The following is a 23729-nucleotide window of genomic DNA, read 5'->3' as shown; positions in this document are numbered from 1 at the left end:
TCCATTTTGCCTTTGCAGAGGTCTCAATATGGCCTGACTGAAAGTAGGCAATGTGAGATCACTAATTGGTTTCCGGACTCTACATTTTTATACCTTAACATTTTTGTTTTGGCTGCTGTACCACAGGGTAGAGTGGCTGCTTATCAACTAATGCTAGCAGGCTTGGTTAGCAAACTGCATCCATAAATTGCACTGGTGCCAAGTGCAAACACAGAAACCTGCTATTTAGTGCCAACTACCAAACTAAAACAAAAACGAAAAACTGGAGAGCAGAATATTCTGGAGAATAGAATATTTTAACAAAAGCTGTTTGAAAAAAGAATATTTCAAACAGCTGGCAGCACATCTGGTGGCTAGAATTGTTGCCTCACAGTAAGAAGGTTCTGGTTTGAATCCACCTCTGTGTGGAGTTTGCATGTTCTGCCTTCATGGGTTCTCCCTGGATACTCCCACAGTCCAAAAACATGCACGGAGTTAGGTTAGCTGGTGATTCTAAAGTGACCACAGATGTACATATGAGTGTGAATTATAGTCTCTCTGTGTTAGCCATGCGGCAGACTGGTGAACCCTGCCTCTTGACCTAGCCGTGATAGGCTCCATCCTATGGTGAATTGGATAAGCAGATGAAAATGAATGGATGTTCCAAAAAGGCACAAACACAGTTGAGAGGTCGAGCTCTATGATGGGAATTAACAGAACGGAGGCTGGAGATAGCAAGCAGAGTCTATTAAAGCAGCCACAGCCTTAAATATAAGCTTTAACAGTGTCCAGCCTGGTGAATTGTGAAAAACAACCACCCCCATACAACCAGCAAATTAGCTATAGAAACCAAAACTGTTATTCATACAAGACTGTACGCATGCTAATCTAAAGGCTATAGTTGGGTATTTTGACGTGAGAGTGTCTGGGAACTGACTCGCTTTTGAAACCAGCCTTGAGTGGCCACAGATGAACTGTCATTTTGGCCACTCTGGCTTCATTTAGCTGCCCTGGAAGTTGTTGCCTGGTCTAGTATGTGAGAGAGTGCAAAACCTCATGGTGTTCACCTGTCGAGTGGGGAGAGAAAAGGTAGGAGGGAGTGTTAAGAAAAATCCCTTACAATAAACTTGTCTCTGGAAATGGCTGCCCCTCCCTGTTCTGGTAGGTTCCTCCTGTTAAAGGAAGTCTTTCCTCCCTACTGTTGCCAAGGTGTCGTCTGATTGTTGCTGTCTTTTTCTCTATTATTATTGTAGGGTCTTTAACTTACAATATAAAGCCCCTTAAGGCGACTGTTGTTATTTGACAATATATACAAATAAAATGGAAGTGGATATACAGATAATAAGATAATAAATATCTGTATTTTACAGTTTACACCTTCATTTCCCAAAATATTCCCCATTCATAAAATTGAAGCTCTGAAGTTCTTACTTGACTTCGCTCTCCTGAATCCTCTCCTCATCCAGGTCTTCGATAAACTTCTCCCCCTTCATCCAATAGATGAGTGGACTGACGTCTCCGCTGTATCCAAAGAACGCTCTGCACGTCAAGTTAACCGGACTTCCTGTGGGAGACGAGAGAAGGAGTCACCTGATAAAAATGTTACAAATGTTAGCCCTGAGATACTGATGACTGTCGAAGGGTCTGCCCTAGACAGTGTCCTCTAAATAAGTAAATAAGTACATAAATAAATAAAAATAAGAGATCAGAGTGTTCCTTTCCAAATATGGTGGATAGAAATAGCCACAAGATATGATATCTGATGCCTGACTTACAGAACCTATTCTCTCCTTTTCACCCTCCGAAACACTCCACGACAGCCTTGCTATCCCATCAGTTCCTAAACTGTTCCTCACTCTCCTGAGGTGCCATCTTAAACCACACTCAACCGTTTTTAAATTCCCCGACACCCTCTTAAACTTATAAACGCGCTCTTGAACCCTCTTTCATGCCAACTTTGTAACACCACTGTACCTTCACAAAAGCTCTTTACCCTCCTCCAAAGCTCCCTTCTCTGTCAGATCCCACTTTTACATTTACATCGCTGTATTTTGCAGGAAGTATTTTGGAAATGTTTAAACACCACAGTGCGGTACGGCTGTTAAGGAGGAGGTGGCTTGTGCTGGTAATGAATGCAAAACTCACAATTCAAACCGCACAGCCTAAGCAGGAGTTCAAATTGCACATTATCGACTCAATTATACTTGTATTGCTGCGATAAGAGGATATGCCCTTATGGGTCTGTGGAAGCAGACTGTGCCTAAGTCAGCCTTCATTCATACTTCATACAACTAAGATGCAGCTTTCGGTGTGAATCAGAAAATAAAAGGTGTTTATTCTCTCTGGCAAAAATCCGTGCTACAGCGCAGTGGCTTGATTGCACCCAAATTCCTTTTTAAGTGCTCAGCAGTGCACGGTAATGGTGGTTGTTTCATAACCATTATCACCATTTGGGTGCAAGCAACTTCCAAGAAGTGAAAACCTGTGAATTACTGCCAGACAACCTAACCTATCAAGACTGGAAGAGGTTGGCCCTGTTAGATACCATGGTCAAAAAAACAAAAACAAACTTGTGCTTTAAAAGATGCCAAAAATCAACTTTGAAAGAGCAAAAGCACCGACTGACAGAACGAATATTTAATGGGGCCTGCACATAAGTTTAGAGATAAAGCTTTACATACAAATTAATGCATGAAGTGGAAGTGGCCTTACTTTTATCACCTAGGAACAATAATCTCATTATGAGGGCTGTCAGTGAGCCTGCTGTCATTCCAAGGGCATCAGATGCTTAGCCAAAGCTGCTGGCATCTCAAAGAAGTGGTGATAACACTGAAACCTGCCTCACTTCCAGCTCCATATGAATGCTTGGATGAGACACCTTGTCATTACACTGAAACGCATTGGGTACTCTTAAGCATCTTCTTTCCAGTATGCAATCTTATCGATAAAAAGGGTATTTTTGACCACAGAGGACCACAAGCCATTTCACTCCTACTGCTGGTTGCAAGATAAATGGAGCAGGGTTGTGTCACGAAGGCCTGAGTTAACACTGACCACCATTGGTGGTGTTGATTAGCTGGGTGCTGCGGGGGTCATCTTAGGGGGTCATTGTATTGTTGGGGTTTCCTTCTTATTGTTGTAGGGTCTTTTTATTACAATATACTCTTCTTGTGATTTGGTGCTACATTAAAAAAACCCTCTTTCTTACATGGGTATTCTAACATAACGGCTTAGAGCTTAAGGAGTTAAATATCTTAAAATGCTGACCAACTGGGAAATGAAATAAATCCATATCCATAAGAACCAAAGCTGTAGAAAGCACAAAAATTGAAGCACATGTAAAAGTTTAACAAGGCTGAAAACAGGAAGAGAAAAAGCTTCCAACACGTCAGGTAATTTTTCTGTACAAACAGGCAGCGTGATATACAGATTGACTTCCTGGGATGATCAGGGTCACGCACAGAAGACCCATATCAAGCCCCGTCTTTCACATCAGCAGGAGTTCCTCTCTCTGCATCGCTTCATTTTCTACATCCTCTGTGACTGGAAGCAGATAAACCACTTTAAAACCCGTTTTCTCTTCTCTGCTCGGGATTAGAGACCTCTCACTCTTCTTTCACGCTAATCATATGTATGCCGCAACCGACGGCATATCCGTGAATCAGTGCCCTGTGCTGCCGGGGGGGGGGGGGGGGGGGGGGGGGGAGAAGAACCACCTCATCAAAGTTGGAGAATGACTCTAATGCATAAAAAAGTGGCAGCTGATCAAGGAGGCTCCACCAGTTGTGTGTCCAGGAAGGCAAAAAGGTGATTCAGCATCTCTTCATTAGCTCTCCGTGCTCATTGGCCTGTGGCGAGTACTCAGAAGTCTGTGAGATGGGAGATAACTGTGGCGTATAATTGGGTACTTGCTAGTTCAAAGATAAAGGGATTTTATTTTACCAAGGCCTGCTCTAATTTGGCCCTCTAGTGCAGTCTAGTGCACTGAGATGATAGCTAAAGCGTTAACAGGGAAAATCTGGCTTGGAGATGCAGAAAAGGCCCTGAATTTGAGGTGTGTGTGTGTGCGTGTGTGGAGGCTGGGAGGAGGCAGTTTTGCATTTTGTCTCACGGCTCAAAAAAAAGAAAAAAAAAAAAAAGAAAAGTTGTCCACAGCTGAAAGATAAGGCTTGTGTGTGCGTGTGTGTGAGAGAGAGTGCGAAAATGAAAGAGACAGAGAAAATGAGTTTTGGGGATGGTGGGATCTGTCCTGGACCACACAGACACACACACGCACACACTTTCAGACACATTGCAACACTTCTCAATTCCACTAGGGGTCTCTGTGGTGTTACAAAGGAGGCGGGCTGGTGTGTGCAGTAGCAGCAAATAAAACAACAAAAACAAGAAAAAAAAGACCCTAAACACACCATTTTGACAGGTGCAGAGAACAGTAAAAGGAAACACGGTTCCTCTCTTTCTTTTTTTTGCCACCTTTGATGTCAAGAGGCTTCACCCATAGATTCAAACAGCATATTGTGTTGTAGCGTCGACAGCTAGACTGCTGTGCAGACACCAGTCACAGTGTCATTCTCTAAGACTCACTCCAAGGGAGCTCCTCGTGCATATGGCTGCGTGTTATTCCCTTAACGATGCCGTGCTAATTTGTGCCGGTGTAGTTGCGAGCAGCTAAAGGCTGCAGAGAAGGAAGTAATGTGCTCAGTCTGGGAAATGCACAAATGGCCATGCAGGGATTTAAGCTTACTGATTTTAACATTCAAATCCCAACCTCTGGTCTTGGTCAGGGGGGTAAAGTGAGTCTTAATGCGATTGTCTCTCCTCTCTTATCTCTCTGAGCCTCCAGAGCATCTCTCTCAGTCGCTGTGGCTGCAGGACGGAGACGTCAGCAAAGATTCCCGTGGCAAAGGAGACAGACTTGAAGCTGTGGAAGCGTGAGTCGCCAAAGAAGAATACAGGGAAAAGGAGCGGGGATGTATGCATTTCTACATCTCTGACATTAAAGAAAGTGGAAATATGAGGAAAAAAGACAGCTAGAAAAAGTTTGAAAGAGGAATCCCACACATGGGAGAACTGAAAGACTTCCTACACTGAGTGAATAGAGCATTGTACTGCCCTTGTGTGCTGACGATTACACATCACTACATCTGCATGCAGTGCGTGCACCATCCATGTCGACTTAATCTACCAGCGTTTCCCATTCAGATCCTAACAATCAAGCTCTTGAGCAGGGAAGCCTTTGTTTTCTTTATTCCTTCGCTTTTAACAGCCTTGAATAAATTGCAGCTAGCGGTAAAATACTTCAGAGGGAAGAGGCTAAGCTTTTCAGTACTCGTGATCTGAACAGCACTGAAGACGCGTACGGCATACAGAAGGTTTAATGTTTGTGGCGAGATGAAAAGCCATTTGGAAGCTTGCATTTTAAGACAACATTATACATAAACAGCAAATTTTCAAATTACTGCTAATACACACAGGTTTTAGATCTTGGCAAAATTGCTTTAATGCAATATTTATGTTAACAGAAATCAGCTGCAGTAGGAAAGACTGCTTCAAGATTTGAAGCTAATTCATGAATTCTGAGTGGCAACAATAACAACAACTTCTTGCAAAGTGTGCTCAGCAGGTTGATGGTCATAAAGTGGGGCCTTCCTGTGCAGAGTTTACATGTGCCCTCTGTGCCTGAGTGGGCACTCCCACAGTCCAAAGACATGCATGTTAGGCAAACTGCTGACTCTAAACTGGCCATGGACGTGAGTTAGAAAAACGTGCTTGAAGTGAAAACACAAAAGTGCTGCTCGAATGTAAAATATGACTCAGAAGTTAAGCCTAAGACAGACTAGAAAAGCACTAAATGACTGGAAGCACATAACATCACCAACAACATCTTTGCAAAATGTCAGGGTGTTATTTTGACTTTAGTGGAAATTTCTTTTCTCCCCAGTTTCTCTGGTTGCTGACTTGTTCTCTCTGCTCTGATGAATTCACCTTCAATGCAACTCAACATAAAATAACTTGAAGATTGCCCCGCGGAGGAGAAGGATAGAAGGACAGTTATCTTGACTGAGAAAAAGGCCAGAAATTGAATAAGCTGATAATTGATGGTTTAATGGGGTTTTCCCAGATTCAGCAGGCCTATGTTCATGAGAATGATCTTTCACCGAACTTCCACATTCTAGCGTTCCCGGCATCATTTTTTTAAACACACTGGGTACCCGTTATGGTCCAGGCTAGTCTGACTTCAATAGAAGCACTATACCATGACACTGGGTAGGACTTGAGTATGTGGCTACCGAAAAAATGGAGAAGTTTGTTGTGGAGGGGAAACCATGAAAGGGACATAGTGTGTTAAAATTAGGACGCCAAGTGGTCCTGGTCAAACATCCATTTGTGGCCAGTCGGGAGTAGAAGCTCTGAAAACTTTAAGCATTGCCTTCATCATCTGCTCGAGTGCTGTGTTCAGGCAGTAAAGGGTTACAGTAGTGACAGGCCTGTAATTGCGGCGGCTGGGTACCCACTCACATCAGCGTTGCCAGATGTGGCGGTTTAATTGTCTCTCTGTTCAGCATTCACTTTGCTTTGCTTATTACAGCCTAAGCCTCTCCAATCATGCATTTTAAGGCAGCCATTGACTGTGCTTTATTCAGTAGTCATTTAGTTATGTTCCCCCTCGCGTATGGTCAATCTCTTGTTATTCATACTTAGCACTGCACCTCATTATCACTAAGCAGGCAAACTGCCGCTGCCGTTTCCACTAATTAATGCAGGTGAAGCAGATATCAAGAGACATAATACAATGTTTGCGCTGTTTTCCTGAACTTTATAAGCATGTTAACATGTGGCAATCGTAATAGGAAATGCTCGGTGATGTGTTGTGAAATTACAATTTTCTTGGATCGGTGTTACTTTTGGCGGGGATGAGCCGTGTCTGGAAATTAAATAAGGTAATATGGCTGAATATTACCGGGGAGTGGGAAACAAACAGGCTGGGGGTTGGGTTAATAACAAGTCCAATTCAAGCCTTGTGGAACACAGCATGACATTTGCAAAGTTCAACACCCACTCTCTGCATTGATGTTCTCATAATACAACGTACTTTAGCACAAAAGCAGCACCTATTATTGCCGCCCAGTCCAGCAGAATCATTACCAACGTTAAACCCTGCGTTACTTATAATCTTGTGGAGAAGTCACAGTTGAATTCTCTTAATGAAAAGCTCATTAGACATTAATGAAACACTTAAAGGGTACTTCACAAAACATTAGAGAAATGCCATATTGAATGGAGGAAGTGAGGTTTTACAACAATTAGAAAAGCATCAGATGTTGACAGCAGTTGCCATGTCAACTATGAAGCAGATGCTATTTTTGCTAATGGTTATGTGAGGCATTGTGAAGTGTTTTCTTTGAGGCGTAATGGTTTTTCTTTGCTTTGCATCAGTTAGTGCTGTTGTTTCTTTCCTAAACGCCACTTAGGTTTCTGAGTTGGGATGCACCCGCTTTGCTGCTGACTTAATCCAAAAGAAAAAAACCAAAACAAAGCACAGAAACATTAGTTAAAACCCACGTCTTCTTGCCCATCATGATTTTTGGTTGTCAAAATAGATTTTCAAACTCAGTACCAACATTTGGGTAAATGCTCAATGTACAATATCATTTTCACAGGAAGAGATTTCTCAAAATTAAGATGACAAAATTACCGGTTGGTGCAAATGTATTCAGCTATACGTTTTGTTTATTTCCTTTGTTTCTGGTGACTTGGCGCCATATTTTCTCGGTGGTCCAAAAAACTTTTTGTGGACTTTTTTTCAGCTTCATTTTGGGATTTTAAGAGAAAAATAACACTTTTTAATACAAATACTTTTGTTTTCCTCCAGCATTACATTTATCATTTTGTAATTTGCCATAGCCAGTAGCTGCTACCTTGAAGACCAGATTACACTTGGACACAACATGAGACCCGAGCTGAGCAGTCATTTCTTATATGTTTCTTTGTTTGCCTTAAGTCCTTGGCAATTAATAGTTATATTAATAGTAATTGCTTCACAATAAAGTAAATTATTCACCAATGACTCTTCGCAGTTAGAAACTTAAGCCACCTGTGCCTGAGTGGACCCCAGTGGACTTGAAGACATGACAAATACACTCAACAAAAATATAAACGCAACACCTTTGTTACTGCTCCCATTCCCCATGGGATGGACGTAGAGATGCAGTAAAAAGGGCAAATTTTCCCTGGTTTTGATTTAGGAAAATCTTCATCCAGCACACAGTTACATACCATTCTTTGAATTACACAAGCTCATCCAAAATTTGTTAAATGAACTAGAAATCCAACTGCCAGCCAGGTCTTATCACCCAACACCAGTTCCTTCCCTCACTAATGCTCTTGTGGTTGGATGGGAACAAATCCCTGAAGCCTTGTTCCAAAATCTTGTTGAAAGCTTCCCCACAGGAGATGGACACTGTTACTGCAGTTAATACCCATCCTTTTTGGTCAAAGAAAAATTGTGGCTGGTGTATCTACTGCTGGAGTCAGTTTGTTGATCTGTCTGCTGAACGTCAACCTTAGAGATTTTTTAACATAGTATCTTAAAAATCATGTTAGAAAAAATGGTTGTAATTCATAAGTAGTTAATGCAAAAATATCTTTATTACAGTCACTGAATTAAAGCTCAGAGTCTGTGTTTCAGTTGCGTATTGATCCTGTTTCACTTCACGTCTGTTGTGGTGGCATGAAGAGCCAGAATTGTAACTATGATCTTAAACTTTATTTCCAAGATTATAAATGTCAGATGAGGATGGATGGACTAAACATGTTGTAACTCTAGTGATAACTCACTGTAAATTTAAAAAATAAAATAACAGCCCATGAAAAGTAAGAAAACAGGCAACCTAAATAAGTTTCAAACTGCATTATAGTTGTGAATGTTATCCTTACGCTCTGTTGCTTAAGATTCAAGTTGAACCTTTCTAGCAGTGTAACAATCATCCTTCACATTGTCATGCCTGCTACTCATTTTCATATCATCTGGACATTTCTAGAGTGATACTGTTTATTCCGATTGCACCCCAGGAGCATGATATTGGCAGTGCTAAAGACGCCTGCAGCACAAGGAATGCAAGCTGAAGTTTGGAGGTTTATTTACATGGAGAGACTCCTTTCACTGGGAGTGTCACTGGCTTGTTTAAGAGTGTGTAGGTATGAGTAACACCATGCTACACTGTAATTTGTCAGGAATGAGCCAGACCGGGGCTAGAAATAGTATTTGATAAATTCAGCAGCTCCTGAAAGTCAGCCATGCAACTGCCATGAGTCATAACATTTATTAACAAGCAAATTCAAGTGAACATAAGCAAGGCTGGATGGAGGCTGGCTGAGACTTTTTCAGCAGAGACCCTCTCTTCAGCAGGAGTAGATTTGGTTTGCAGTCAGGAAAGGCTCCATGCCGACTGCAGGCAGAGAACATACTGGGTGCCGGGGACAATAGTTAAGGAAAGAAAAGAAAATCATTGAAAGCACTGCTTTTGGTAAAAGTGGATTCAGCCTGAGCATCGAACCACGGGGAGCTCCACTGATGAAATGGGAATGCTTGGGGTATGGGCATGCTTGAAAGGTGACCCAGCAAGGTCTTGAGGAACATTCAGTTCAGTGCTATCACTCTATGTTCCATTGTGTATCTGTGTCTTTCACTTCCATCCCAACCACACTTTCTACTTTTTTTATTCCTCTCTTTAGCCATAAATACATGAAGCCACTGAGGGTTCCTCTAGATGTCCCTCTTTGGTCTGCGTAGCCCTGTACTAAACCCCAGTGACCATCCAGGTCCTGTTGTTATCCAGTCGCTGCTGTGTCACCATGAGATAAGCGTTTTTGTTTTTTGTTTTTAAATCTCAGGACTTCAAATTATCACCAGAACCAATTATGTTACGTTTCAATAACATCAATTCTAAAGTGCTATGATATTTCAGTAGATAGCTATCATACAAATGCACTGAGTAGGGCTGTCGGTAAAAGATGATCCTCAGATACAAAGTGACACAAAAAATTTCTATTACTCATTTGCAACAGCACTCATACGACGGTGCTGTTTCCCCCCTGACACAGCCCCTCCTCTCACTAGCAGCTGAACACCAAAACAATACCACAACTGCCTTAAAAGAAACTTGGACAACCCTGTTGCCAACACACTCGTATTTATTGTACGGGGTTAGGAAAGCTCCCGTTCAGACATTATTGAAGTATTATCAAACAGTTACAAATGTTAACATAGCTAGCACACAGGTTAACATTAGCGTCTGTTGAGTTATTACTAAGCCTGGATTATACACTCAACAAAAATATAAACGCAACACCTTTGTTACTGCTCCCATTCCCCATGGGATGGACGTAGAGACCTAAAATTCATTCCAGATACACAATATAACCATCCCTCCCAAACAGTGGTCACAAATCAGTCCAAATGTGTGGTAGTGGGCACATCTGCTATATTGAGATAATCCATCCCACCTCACAGGTGTGCCACATCAGGATGCTGATCTGACATCATGAGTAGTGCACAGGTGTACCTCAGACTGCCCACAACAAAAGGCCACCCTGGAATGTGCAGTTTTGTCTCACAGCAAAATGCCACAGATGCCACAAGCAATGAGGGAGCGTGCAATTGGCATGCTGACAGCAGGAATGTCAACCAGATCTGTCGCCCGTGCATTGAATGTTCATTTCTCAACCATAAGCCGTCTCCACAGGCGTTTCAGAGAATATGGCAGCACATCCAACCGGCCTCACAACCGCAGACCTCGTGTAACCACACCAGCCCAGGACCTCCACATCCAGCAGGTTCACCTCCAAGATCGTCTGAGACCAGCCACCCAGACAGCTGCTGGAACAATTGGTTTGCACAACCAAACAATTTCTGCACAAACTGTCAGAAACCGTCTCAGGGACGCTCAACTGCATGCCCGTCGTCCTCATCGGGGTCTTGACCTGACTCCAGCTCGTCGCCGTAACAGACTTGTGTGGGCAAATGCTCACATTCGATGGCGTCTGGCACGTTGGAGAGGTGTGCGCTTCAAGGATGAATCATGGTTCACATTGTTCAGGGCAGATGGCAGCTGAGAATGTCCCAGTTCTTGCATGGCCAGCATACTCACCGGACATGTCACCCATTGAGCATGTTCGGGATGTGCTTGACCGGCGTATACGACAGCGTGTACCAGTTCCCACGAATATCCAACAACCTCGCACAGCCATTGAAGTGGAGCGGACCAACATTCCACAGGCCACAATTGACAATCTGATAGACTCCATGCGACGATGTGTTGCACTGCATGAGGCAAATGGTGGTCACACCAGATACTGACCGGTTCTGGGTCCCCAGACCTCCAATAGCGCAAAAAACTGCACATTCCAGGGTGGCCTTTTGTTGTGGGCAGTCTGAGGTACACCTGTGCACTACTCATGATGTCAGATCAGCATCCTGATGTGGCACACCTGTGAGGTGGGATGGATTATCTCAATATAGCAGATGTGCCCACTACCACACATTTGGACTGATTTGTGACCACTGTTTGGGAGGGATGGTTATATTGTGTATCTGGAATGAATTTTAGGTCTCTACGTCCATCCCATGGGGAATGGGAGCAGTAACAAAGGTGTTGCGTTTATATTTTTGTTGAGTGTATAATCCAGGCTTAGTAATAACTCAACAGACGCTAATGTTAACCTGTGTGCTAGCTATGTTAACATTTGTAACTGTTTGATAATACTTCAATAATGTCTGAACGGGAGCTTTCCTAACCCCGTACAATAAATACGAGTGTGTTGGCAACAGGGTTGTCCAAGTTTCTTTTAAGGCAGTTGTGGTATTGTTTTGGTGTTCAGCTGCTAGTGAGAGGAGGGGCTGTGTCAGGGGGGAAACAGCACCGTCGTATGAGTGCTGTTGCAAATGAGTAATAGAAATTTTTTGTGTCACTTTGTATCTGAGGATCATCTTTTACCGACAGCCCTACTCAGTGCATTTGTATGATAGCTATCTACTGAAATATCATAGCACTTTAGAATTGATGTTATTGAAACGTAACATAATTGGTTCTGGTGATAATTTGAAGTCCTGAGATTTAAAAACAAAAAACAAAAACGCTTATCTCATGGTGACACAGCAGCGACTGGATAACAACAGGACCTGGATGGTCACTGGGGTTTAGTACAGGGCTACGCAGACCAAAGAGGGACATCTAGAGGAACCCTCAGTGGCTTCATGTATTTATGGCTAAAGAGAGGAATAAAAAAAGTAGAAAGTGTGGTTGGGATGGAAGTGAAAGACACAGATACACAATGGAACATAGAGTGATAGCACTGAACTGAATGTTCCTCAAGACCTTGCTGGGTCACCTTTCAAGCATGCCCATACCCCAAGCATTCCCATTTCATCAGTGGAGCTCCCCGTGGTTCGATGCTCAGGCTGAATCCACTTTTACCAAAAGCAGTGCTTTCAATGATTTTCTTTTCTTTCCTTAACTATTGTCCCCGGCACCCAGTATGTTCTCTGCCTGCAGTCGGCATGGAGCCTTTCCTGACTGCAAACCAAATCTACTCCTGCTGAAGAGAGGGTCTCTGCTGAAAAAGTCTCAGCCAGCCTCCATCCAGCCTTGCTTATGTTCACTTGAATTTGCTTGTTAATAAATGTTATGACTCATGGCAGTTGCATGGCTGACTTTCAGGAGCTGCTGAATTTATCAAATACTATTTCTAGCCCCGGTCTGGCTCATTCCTGACAAATTACAGTGTAGCATGGTGTTACTCACACCTACACACTCTTAAACAAGCCAGTGACACTCCCAGTGAAAGGAGTCTCTCCATGTAAATAAACCTCCAAACTTCAGCTTGCATTCCTTGTGCTGCAGGCGTCTTTAGCACTGCCAATATCATGCTCCTGGGGTGCAATCGGAATAAACAGTATCACTCTAGAAATGTCCAGATGATATGAAAATGAGTAGCAGGCATGACAATGTGAAGGATGATTGTTACACTGCTAGAAAGGTTCAACTTGAATCTTAAGCAACAGAGCGTAAGGATAACATTCAAACTGCATTATAGTTGTGAAACTTATTTAGGTTGCCTGTTTTCTTACTTTTCATGGGCTGTTATTTTATTTTTTAAATTTACAGTGAGTTATCACTAGAGTTACAACATGTTTAGTCCATCCATCCTCATCTGACATTTATAATCTTGGAAATAAAGTTTAAGATCATAGTTACAATTCTGGCTCTTCATGCCACCACAACAGACGTGAAGTGAAACAGAATCAATACGCAACTGAAACACAGACTCTGAGCTTTAATTCAGTGACTGTAATAAAGATATTTTTGCATTAACTACTTATGAATTACAACCATTTTTTCTAACATGATTTTTAAGATACTATGTTAAAAAATCTCTAAGGTTGACGTTCAGCAGACAGATCAACAAACTGACTCCAGCAGTAGATACACCAGCCACAATTTTTCTTTGACCAAAAAGGATGGGTATTAACTGCAGTAACAGTGTCCATCTCCTGTGGGGAAGCTTTCAACAAGATTTTGGAACAAGGCTTCAGGGATTTGTTCCCATCCAACCACAAGAGCATTAGTGAGGGAAGGAACTGGTGTTGGGTGATAAGACCTGGCTGGCAGTTGGATTTCTAGTTCATTTAACAAATTTTGGATGAGCTTGTGTAATTCAAAGAATGGTATGTAACTGTGTGCTGGATGAAGATTTTCCTAAATCAAAACCAGGGAAAATTTGCCCTTTTTACTGCATGTTGGGGGTTCACCAAAGCATTTATTGGTTAGACCTTATTGCAGCATAGTCCTTGTCTCCTAAACCATCAGTAAAAAAAAGAAGAATCTAGTCCCTAAATGGTCCAGTGGAGCAAACTCACCAGCAAGATCAAGACAGCTTACTGTGCTCAGTGAGCAGGAGAGAGACTGAGACAGAGAGAGAGAAAGAGTAGTGAGTGGAGAGCAAGGGAGCATAGCTATATCCATACCCTCTCCTGGGTGTCCATGTAATGAGAACAGGACACAGCAGAGTGGTTGGGACTGCAGGTGATTTTCCTAGTGTTACAGGATGAACTGCATTGGATATCTGCAGCACACGTGCGCTGAATGAGCAAGGAAGTCCATGCAGCAACTTAACTAAGGGCCAACGTGAAGCGAAAGAGTGGAACATTTTTAAAAAAGAAAAAAAAAAATCATCAGACGGGGAAGCAGCTGTTAACTTATCGTCCTAAATCGAGCTGCAAAGGTAAGGGTGGGGGGGGGGGGGGGGGGGTGGAGACAGTGTTGGTGGGTTTGGAAATCATTGCATCACACTTCTCAGGGGAGAGGTGGGAAAAGTAGAGGAGCGGGTTTACACGGTGGGAGTGTTGCGTTAAAGTGGTAGGAATGCATGTACTGAGATGTTCCAGCAAATATACATGTGGAAATGAGATGTCGGTACTGCAGTGCACTTTTCTTCAGTTTTATCACCTATTCTTAGACAAAAGGAGAACATTTTGTTTTCTTTCACGCCAGAAGCCTTCATTTCAAAGGAATATTTTTACAGTTCATTAAAGCGGCGCAAATCATTACTAACAATAATATTTATCAGAAATTTATTTACTCGTATGTTTAGAAGTCATAAAAGCCATTGTTAATAAATTGGAAATGCATTGCTAATTAAACTTCAGCCACCCGCTATTTCATTGTTAACAATGAAATCGTTATGTCGGCAATAATGAAAATAATAGAGTCAACTCGTTAAGTAATTTGATATTGCCTTGTATTTGTACTTAGTAATCTTGCTGAAATCAAACAATATGTCATTAAAGTGCAGACTTTCAGCTTTAATTTAAGGGATCTGAAGAGCTGGATTGGACGACTGACTAAAATAGTCTCACGCCTACGTGACGCCTGTTCCCCTGTTAGCCCATAAAGTTGAGCAGATAAAAGATTTGAGGTTTTTAATTTTATTTTTTTCCTAACCATTTAGTCACCTTTGTCTACCATCTGACCTTTATTCTTTTTCTTGCATCTTGTGGTATGTCTTAGAAATAAGCACATTTCACTCATGAGTGAAGAATCAGGAGAAAAATATGACTGACTGAGTGAGCAGGAAGAACAATCTAATAACCTATGACAGAGTTTATAAGTCAAAGGTGGCCTTTAATATACTGGCCTGTTATTAAATGCATAAAACAAAATACACAGCAAATAAGCAAGAAAAAGTATTTTCTTAATATACTCTGCAGGAAGAATGTTGAAGGAAAGGTTAAAGCTCTGCTGAGAGCGGGCATCATCTACACAGCATCCTGCTGTTTTCTCCCCGTCCATCATGTTCACAAAAAAAGAGCTCTGTGCACATTTTGTATTACTTGTATGTTGCCATGTTGCTATCCTCCCTATTTGCATGAACATATGGAAGGAAACAAATTCATGTTCACCTTGTTCAAAAAGGGCATGTTGGGATTCTGGGCTGCATGGCCACAACTGTCATGCTTGAAACAATGTAAAGCTGATAATGTGTATTAAAAAGCCTCTGCGGATCCATCTGTGTGCATTTCCAAAAGATTGGCGCGAGCATCTGGGGACGACAAAATGTCAGTACGATGGTACAAATGTGCCATGAAAAAAGGCGACGAAAGTTCTCCCTGGGGGCGCTGGTGCGTCTGGTTGAGTGATGCATTTGCAAAATCAAGGATTCTAATGTTTTAGGGTCATCTAGGTCATCTAGCCGTGATTGCTGAATGTCAGATCACCACTGGAATAAAATCAGTCTTGTGAATCGCTCAAACAAATAACCTTTGAGGAGCACTCTCCAATGACCTGGTCTACATGGAAAATAACTTTTAATGCTATTCATACAGAATAGCCTCATACAGTCCATAGTGCTGGTGATTCAGACACACATCTGAGCTCCCACGGTGGATAGTCAAATTGACTTGCTTGTTGTCACCCAGGACTCTTGCTGCTGAATATTTTCTTTATAAAGACATGACCATGCTTTAGCTAGTATTATACTGTAAGGCAGTGGGGCTCAAACATTACCTGTCAGAGTGAGAAACTGTGTCTGTCTGTACTCAATTCAAACTGGATTTCTTTGTTGGTTTTCAGTTTTACTTGTATAAATGCCCACCACCAATAACCATCGGTATGAAAAGGGGAAAAAAAAAAAAAGAATCCTTGGACACTGCTAGCATGGGGGGCCCACACAAACGCAAAGCAGGAGATGAAGCATCGCTGAATATGTTTCCAAACCAACTTCATTCTAAGCCAAAGACTAGAAGATATGGTGAAGCATATCTTCCCTTTGGCTTCACCTGCACAAGTGCGGAGGTAGGTCTCCCCTGCATTATTGGTTTTCCCTGCGTCGTTGTTTTTAAACCCATTTTGCACAGAGAGGCATTTTTTGAAAAATGTATTGATAGCAATGTTGAATATTATTACACAGAGAAAAAATAAAACTACAAGTAAAATAATCACACCATGACGCCTCTGCCTTTGTAAATGGAGGGACAGTAACTGCGTGTGTAAGCATGTAAAACCTGCAGATAGTCAGATTAACAGTATTTTGTCTATCTGCCATCCTGCAATTCATCTCATGTAAACAATAATGTGGCGCACAGCGTGACGTGAAAAAAGGCACATACCATTGACGTTGCGTGACGAACTCTGTATTCCTCGTCCATGCATAAACGCAAAAAAGGAGTTTTAAAAAGTCAAATCAAATACCAAAGGTCCAAACGCACAGAAACAGCTGCGATTTCAAAAATACCCGTGCAGGTGTGCGTAGCGTAAAAGAGTTAGTAATTTATTTTATTACTACCTGTAATTTATTGCAGATTACTTGTATTTGCTTACTTGTTTACTAAATGTTTGAGGTGTGAAATAAACTGCAATGGAGTTTGAAAACAAAATATGGGCGTGTGTGTGGTTGGAGGATGCGTTTGTGCGGGGGGAACATTTTTCTTCTAAAACAAAGGGGGGCCCAGCAAAAAAAGTGTGGGAACCACTGCTTTAAGTTAGTATTGTCTGTCCAAACCTTTTCAGCTTCTCATGAATCTTAAGAGAAACTATAATTGTTAGTTGATGTACTTTAGCTAACCTGGCCATACTAACCATGGCTACTGCAGAGGAAGTCTAAAATACTTGTAGCACTCATTCAGAGTCACTGCTTTGAGAAGTGCACATACGGGTCAGCGCTATGATGTGGACTACAAAAAACCCAACAAAAAACAGCTAAATGAACTAATTAAAAAAATGTATTTAAAAACAAATTTACTCAACAAAATGACCCTAAATTCCCTTTCATTTTACTGCAATGTTGCTTCATAGGACACCGCAGAACATGCGGATAAGTGCTATTTTCTTTGCTGAGAGAAGCAGTGTCGGACGGAGTTTGCTGTGACTCCATTTAATTTAAGTTTCTTCTTTATCAAGGCAAGCATCTCTGTAATCCAAAGCTGTTTCCTCTCTGATCCTCTGTGCCAGACTGGTTCCCGGCTGACTGCTGAAACCATGAATCTGTGGTGTCCCAATGTCTGTGAAGTTTGTATTCACCACTACCCAGGCGTCGCTTTATTATCCCCGCTCTTCCCTTCTAAAGGTGACATTTGTCTAACTGTTCAGTCCCTCTAAGACGCAGTTTGGGACCTATTCAGCTTTATAGTCCCGCTTTACAGTAGGTGTGCCCAGAATTTAGAATTCAGATAAGAAATGGCACATCTTGGAACTGCCGGGCACTTAAAGCTTCTTGCCATCCATTTAATTAAAAACAATGCAATAAATTACAAGCAACCCTATCAAGATGTGGGAGAGAGAGAAGAGGAAGTAGGTGGAAGCAAGGTAAATTATGACCTTAAGTCGGAAAACATTTTAAAGAGGGATATCATAATGTGTGCATAAATTTAAGGGTGCGAGTGCTGATCTGCCAGTCTGCTCTGTGACCCTCAAATAGATGCATATTTCATGCTGTAAATACCACAGAAATGCAAATATCTGCATGTATGATGGATGAGAAAATCATCTCAACACGTGTGGTCTGGAATAGTGGCGTATTTCACAGTCATAGCATCTGCTGACCCTTTACTTGATGCAGTGATGGTACAGAATAATGACAAAGATGCAGATGTGACAGGAATATTACCCCTGCAGTGCAAAAGATGGCAAAAGCATTTCTGTTTGGCAGTCTTATCCAACACCACAGTTTTGTGATCCAGACTTGTCACCAAAAACGCCTTTATCAACGTTTGCAGCCACCAAGTTTCACAAAAAAAAAAAAAAAAATACTGACAAACATCTGCTATAATCTGTAAACAAGCAGGCGCATTTGGGCTTATTCGCCTCATCCACTATCAGACTAGTAGCTTGTATAATCCACCGTGTCATCACTGATAATCCACAAAATATCTCAAATACTGTATCAGCAGGATTTCCAATAAAATTAGAAGCAATACAGCACATGACAAGCTCTGCTCAATCCCAAATAATCAGTTCAGATGAGGCATAGAGAGCAAAATAGAAAGAATGTCAGATATTTGTGTTTCAGGAGTGAGTGGTTTTGCTAGTGGGACTGAAGATAACTATTTTATATGTCAAGGTAAATTTAGAAATCATATACATAGATATCACTAACTTCCAGAGTCACTTTTCTGCTGCGGTTATATATAAATATTAAAGACATGACAATTGGTTTTTGCAGCATTAATCCACAGACGTTGATAAAAACCCAGGATGGGGCTGCACGATTCTGGTAAAGACACAATTATTTGTCAGGTTATACGTTAATTTTGAAATTACTGTTTTTACTGCACTGTCGTGTAAACAGAATCCTGCTTTCACATCTTTGTTAGGTTCTTTGTTAAACCTCTTTTTTACTAGCAAAAGTTAATATTGCTTTTAGCATTGGAAAGATTGTGCTAACCAAGCTAGCTATCCAACACGTTCTCACTCCCAAAGCGTAACATTTTACAAATCGTCGGTATGTTATGCTTCCGGGCACCCAATACATCCCTGTATTACGAGATCGGAAAGATGAGGAGACATGAGAACCGTTTGGCATGAATCTACACATGTACGTTTATTTGACTTAAATCGCTTTGGAAAACACTAACGTCATTAAAGTGGTGGTTAAGGTTAGGGATAAGGTTATGGTTAGGGCTGGAATACATCATTGGAATGTCTATTACCACGGGACAGTCGTTCTACTGGATTTCATCCACAACCCGGTGCGTAGCATAGGGACGCGAAAGGTGACCTTCCGCGTTCCCGTGGAACGCCTCAGGACGTGACAAATCGTCGGTATATTACGGAGGGCTAAACTAGCATCAGCTGACGGCTCCCCTGGTCTGCCTTCTAATCCAATTATTTTCATGTCTTCAAACACCCAAGATGCCGAGCCAAAATGCCAAACTCAAGGATCCAAAACAGTAGTCTGTAGACCAATGTAGGACATCAAAGCGACTCTACCTGTATATTTTCATACAGTTCATTTGTAATGAGATCTGGATATTTCCCTTTTTGATGTAATAGGCATGGTTTTATTGAGCTTAGGCCTCAGTCACAGAGGCCTAGCCCTTAGCCCTCATGTGGTGCATTTCACTTTTAAATACCTGAATAATGTGCTTAATACACAACTCTTTGAATACATGATGTTTAAATGTTAAATAGGGTTTTACATTTAGACCTAAAACTGGTTAACCGACAAATAAGTAAAGCTATTGTTTTAGAAAAAAGTGAACAGCAACCACATACCCTTAAATATGAGTAAAAAGCAAGGGGACACGAGCAGAACTGAGGTTAGTGCACATGCGTGTTTTTGTATGGACTGGAAATGATGAATCTGCGGCACAGTAAGTGTGATGCAGTGTTTACATGACTGCATTAGTCTTATCATCGTCTATCCTGACTGCCATACTTGCGTGCTTATATTCGTCTGTGTGCACGTAGCACGGGTGGGGGTGTATATGAGCAGCATACTGATGAGTTCCCAGCATGGGCAGATCAAATTACACAACCTACTCTCTTTCTTTCTCTTCACTTTCAGTCAGTCTTGGCTGCTGCCCCGCCTTTACTCTCTCTGCAGGTAAACAACCAGTTATTCCACAGAGGGATGCGTAGAATTTCTGATGGCCTGAGCGCCGTGCTTTGATGAGAGGATACCTATCAGATGCTCCTGCATATTCCCCTGGCAGACCTTCATTTGCCTAAATACACACTGGAAGTTTTCACCAGGGACTTGAGTTAATCTGACTTTATGAGTCTGGAAACATCAACACAAGTGTTATATTAAATAAAAATGTTACTTATTAAAAATTATAGCGTGTTCAGTTGATAGAGATTTTATGGGAATATTAATTTGAACTAGATGAAACACTGAAGTTAATTTAGGAAACATGGCAGTACATGTTGTTGTTATTAGTTTATTATACCATCTATGAGCACAGAAATACTATGACTAGCAGGGAAGAAGAACTCCCTTTTAACAGGAAGAAACCTCAGGGAGTGCGTGGCTCAGGGAGAGGCAGCCATCTGCTATCTGGTGATGAATATCAAATAATTAAGGCATGATTAAATAATGAATTTATTTGAATAAATCAAAGACAATGCTTTAAATCTAGAGAAAATGTCCTTTTGGTAAAGTTAACAGACGCAGTATATGTTTATGTTGTTGAAAGCGACCCTTCTGTCTCACTGAGTCTGCAGGAGAATATGCTTTATAGCCCTGCTGTTAGTGCCACTGGCACAGCTCACTTATATCACTTAGACAAATTGACTCAGAGATAATATATATCAAAACTTTAAGCGAGAGTAGGATAGAGGAAGAAGAAGCAAGAGAGGAAGCGAAAAAGAAAGACTAAGATTCTCTCAGCCACAAATGAATATTGGAGCCAATCCATCTTGTAAATGATGAAATATTTCTCTGGCTAGATAAAAACTTTGATCTGCTGGTGGCAGGAGATGAAAAGTTAGGCGATTGTGGAATTCCATCAAGTAATTTAGGGGATATTTTTTGTTTGAATCAAAGAGACTGAGGGACTGACTTATTGACCGACCAACCTGCAATTCCATCGCTGGGACCAGTGTTGCTAAAATATAGCCTCTGCTCTTTTCTGTAATGTTATTCCAAAATAGAGGTGAAGCACAGAGGGATGGTGCAGGTGAGAGTGAGGTAAAAAAAAAAACGATCGATAGAGACAGAAGGTGAGAGAAGAAAGAGAATCCATAAAACACAGATTAGGCTTCCTTAACCAGTCTAATACAGAAATCCCACAGAGTCTTTTCCTGCACTGTGACCTGGGATACCAGGAGATTGGTATGGACGCTGGGTACTGACCGGAGAAAATGGTGCCCTGAATGCTGATCGACTTGGTGTGGGGCTGGACACCAGGTCCAGGTCAAATACTTAAAGAGGTGAGGCGCAGCAGGTTTGACTGACCTGCAGTCTGGGGGAAGTGGAGACAGTCAGAGGAGAAAAGTGTGTAGAGCTTTTTTTAAGAGGCGTACTGCAGAACTTAGAAACGGTGTAGCATCCAGAGAGATTATGAGTCATGTAGTCTTCAGAGGTTGATAACACTGTGAGCCACAACCATTTTTTTAAATCAATAATAAATGTGGGGATACATTTTTTGGATGAATTACTTTGTCTACAAAGCAGCACAAATGTGTTAAAAAGTCCTAAAATTTGAATTATTTGCCCAAAGCTAACCATGATAACAAAGAAAAGCCAACACCCATCATGTTACTATACCAGCCCTGTATAGTGGCCTCTAGCTAATAAATCACATTGGAAGCACGTTTCCAGAGATCAAAAGGACAATGTATACATATAAGAAATGAAATGAAAGGGCGTGAAAGTAGCATAATGAAGCCACGAGCTGCATTGTTATGAAGGCCGGGGATGGGGAGCGGTTGGCTTGGGGTTAATCTGAGCCTGGGTAGTGAGGCAGTAATGCCAAGGCTCATGGGGAATTACTGAGGAGATTTGGAGGAAATCTGCTGGCAGCAATTTCCCTGTCGCTTTTATTAGCCTAGATGTGCAATTTGCCGCTGGCTGTTTTAATATGACAGGCTACGTCTTGCTTGTGTTTTTACCCCCCTCTCTTTATCTCAGCGCTCAGCAAGGCAAGGCAAGGCAAGGCAAGTTTATTTGTATAGCACAATTCAACAACAAGGTGATTCAAAGTGCTTTACAGAGACATTAGAAACAAGAACAAATAAAAAGCAGGATTTAAAATTGATTAAAACAAGCAAATAAACTAACTAACTAATTAACAAACAAACAAACAAACAACAGTATATAAAATCAAAACAGATAAAATCAGAACAATAGATAAAATCAGTAGTTAAATGTAAGTTTTGAAATTTAAGCTTAAAGTGTGGATTTGGTGCTTTATTCAAATGCAGCTGAGAACAGGTGAGTCTTCAACCTGGATTTAAATAAACTGAGTGTTTCAGCTGATCTGAGGCTTTCTGGGAGTTTGTTCCAGATATAAGGAGCATAAAAGCTGAATGCAGCTTCTCCGTGTCTGGTTCTGACTCTGGGAACTGATAAAAGACCGGATCCAGCTGACCTGAGGGATCTGGATGGTTCATACTGGGTCAGGAGGTCATTGATGTATTTTGGTCCTAAACCATTCAGAGCTTTATAGGCCAGCATCAGAGCTTTAAAGTCTATCCTCTGACGGACAGGCAGCCAGTGTAAGGACCTCAGAGCTGGACTGATGTGGTCCACTTTTTTGGTCTTAGTGAGGACTCGAGCAGCAGAGTTCTGAATGAGCTGTAGTTGTCTGACTGATTTTTTAGGTAGACCTGTAAAGATGCTGTTACAGTAATCAAGCCTACTAAAGATGAATGCATGGACTAGTTTTTCCAGGTCCTGTTGAGACATCAGATCTTTTATCCTTGATATATTCTTGAGGTGATAGTAAGCTGACTTTGTTATTGTCTTAATGTGTTTTTCTAAGTTTAGGTCTGCATCCATCACTACACCCAAATTTCTCGCCTGGTTTGTGGTTTTTAGATGTATAGATTGAAGTTCTCTGGTGAGCTGTAATCGTTTTTCTTTGGCGCCAAAGACTATTACCTCAGTTTTGTTTTTGTTTAGCTGGAGAAAATTGTGGCACAACCAGTCATTGATTTCCTCAATGCATTTACCAAGAGCCTGTACAGGGCCTCGGTCTCCTGGTGACATTGTGATATATATTTGTGTGTCATCTGCATAGCTGTGATAGTTTATTTTGTTGTTGTTTATAATCTGTGCCAGTGGGAGCATGTAGATGTTAAACAGAAGGGGTCCCAAGATGGAACCTTGGGGAACTCCACATGTGATACTTGTCTGCTCAGATGTGAAGTTACCTATTGATACAAAGTATTTCCTGTTTTCTACGTATGTTTTGAACCAGTTTAGTACAGTTCCTGAAAGACCTGTCCAGTTCTCCAGTCGTTTGAGTAATATGTTGTGGTCAACTGTATCAAATGCTGCACTGAGATCCAGTAAAACTAGGACTGACATTTTTCCACTGTCTGTATTCAGACATATGTCCTTAAACACTTTGGTCAGAGCGGTTTCAGTGCTGTGGTTCTGTCTAAAACCTGACTGGAAGGCATCGTAGCAGTTATTCTGTTTTAAGAAGTAACTGAGCTGTTGGGAAACTGCTTTTTCAATGATCTTACTTAAAAACGGGAGATTTGAGATTGGCCTGTAGTTGTTCATTTGTGTCTTGTCAAGATTGT

General features: G+C 41.5%; 1 protein-coding gene across 3 annotated transcripts in view; it reads right to left on the bottom strand.

Annotated features, from left to right (window-relative positions):
• The window catches only part of LOC146681677 (interleukin-1 receptor accessory protein-like 1-B), a 347610-nt gene that overhangs the window by 48348 nt on the left and 275533 nt on the right, over positions 1-23729 (bottom strand). For all 3 annotated transcript variants that reach the window (XR_014918021.1, XM_085448562.1, XM_085448563.1), the window contains exon 7: positions 1411-1543. Coding sequence is in view for 2 of the 3 variants with exons in the window: in XM_085448562.1 (XP_085304688.1) it covers positions 1411-1543 (133 nt within the window). In the remaining variant the exon portion in view is untranslated. The remainder of the gene's footprint in view (positions 1-1410; positions 1544-23729) is intronic.

Source organism: Copadichromis virginalis, linkage group LG23 (genome assembly GCF_057382275.1).
Source record: "Copadichromis virginalis isolate Kocher_CV1m ecotype Utaka linkage group LG23, C_Virginalis_male_GT1.1, whole genome shotgun sequence".
NCBI lineage: Eukaryota > Metazoa > Chordata > Actinopteri > Cichliformes > Cichlidae > Copadichromis > Copadichromis virginalis.
Note: the sequence above shows the minus strand (reverse complement) of the source record. Positions and strands in the feature narration are given on the sequence as shown.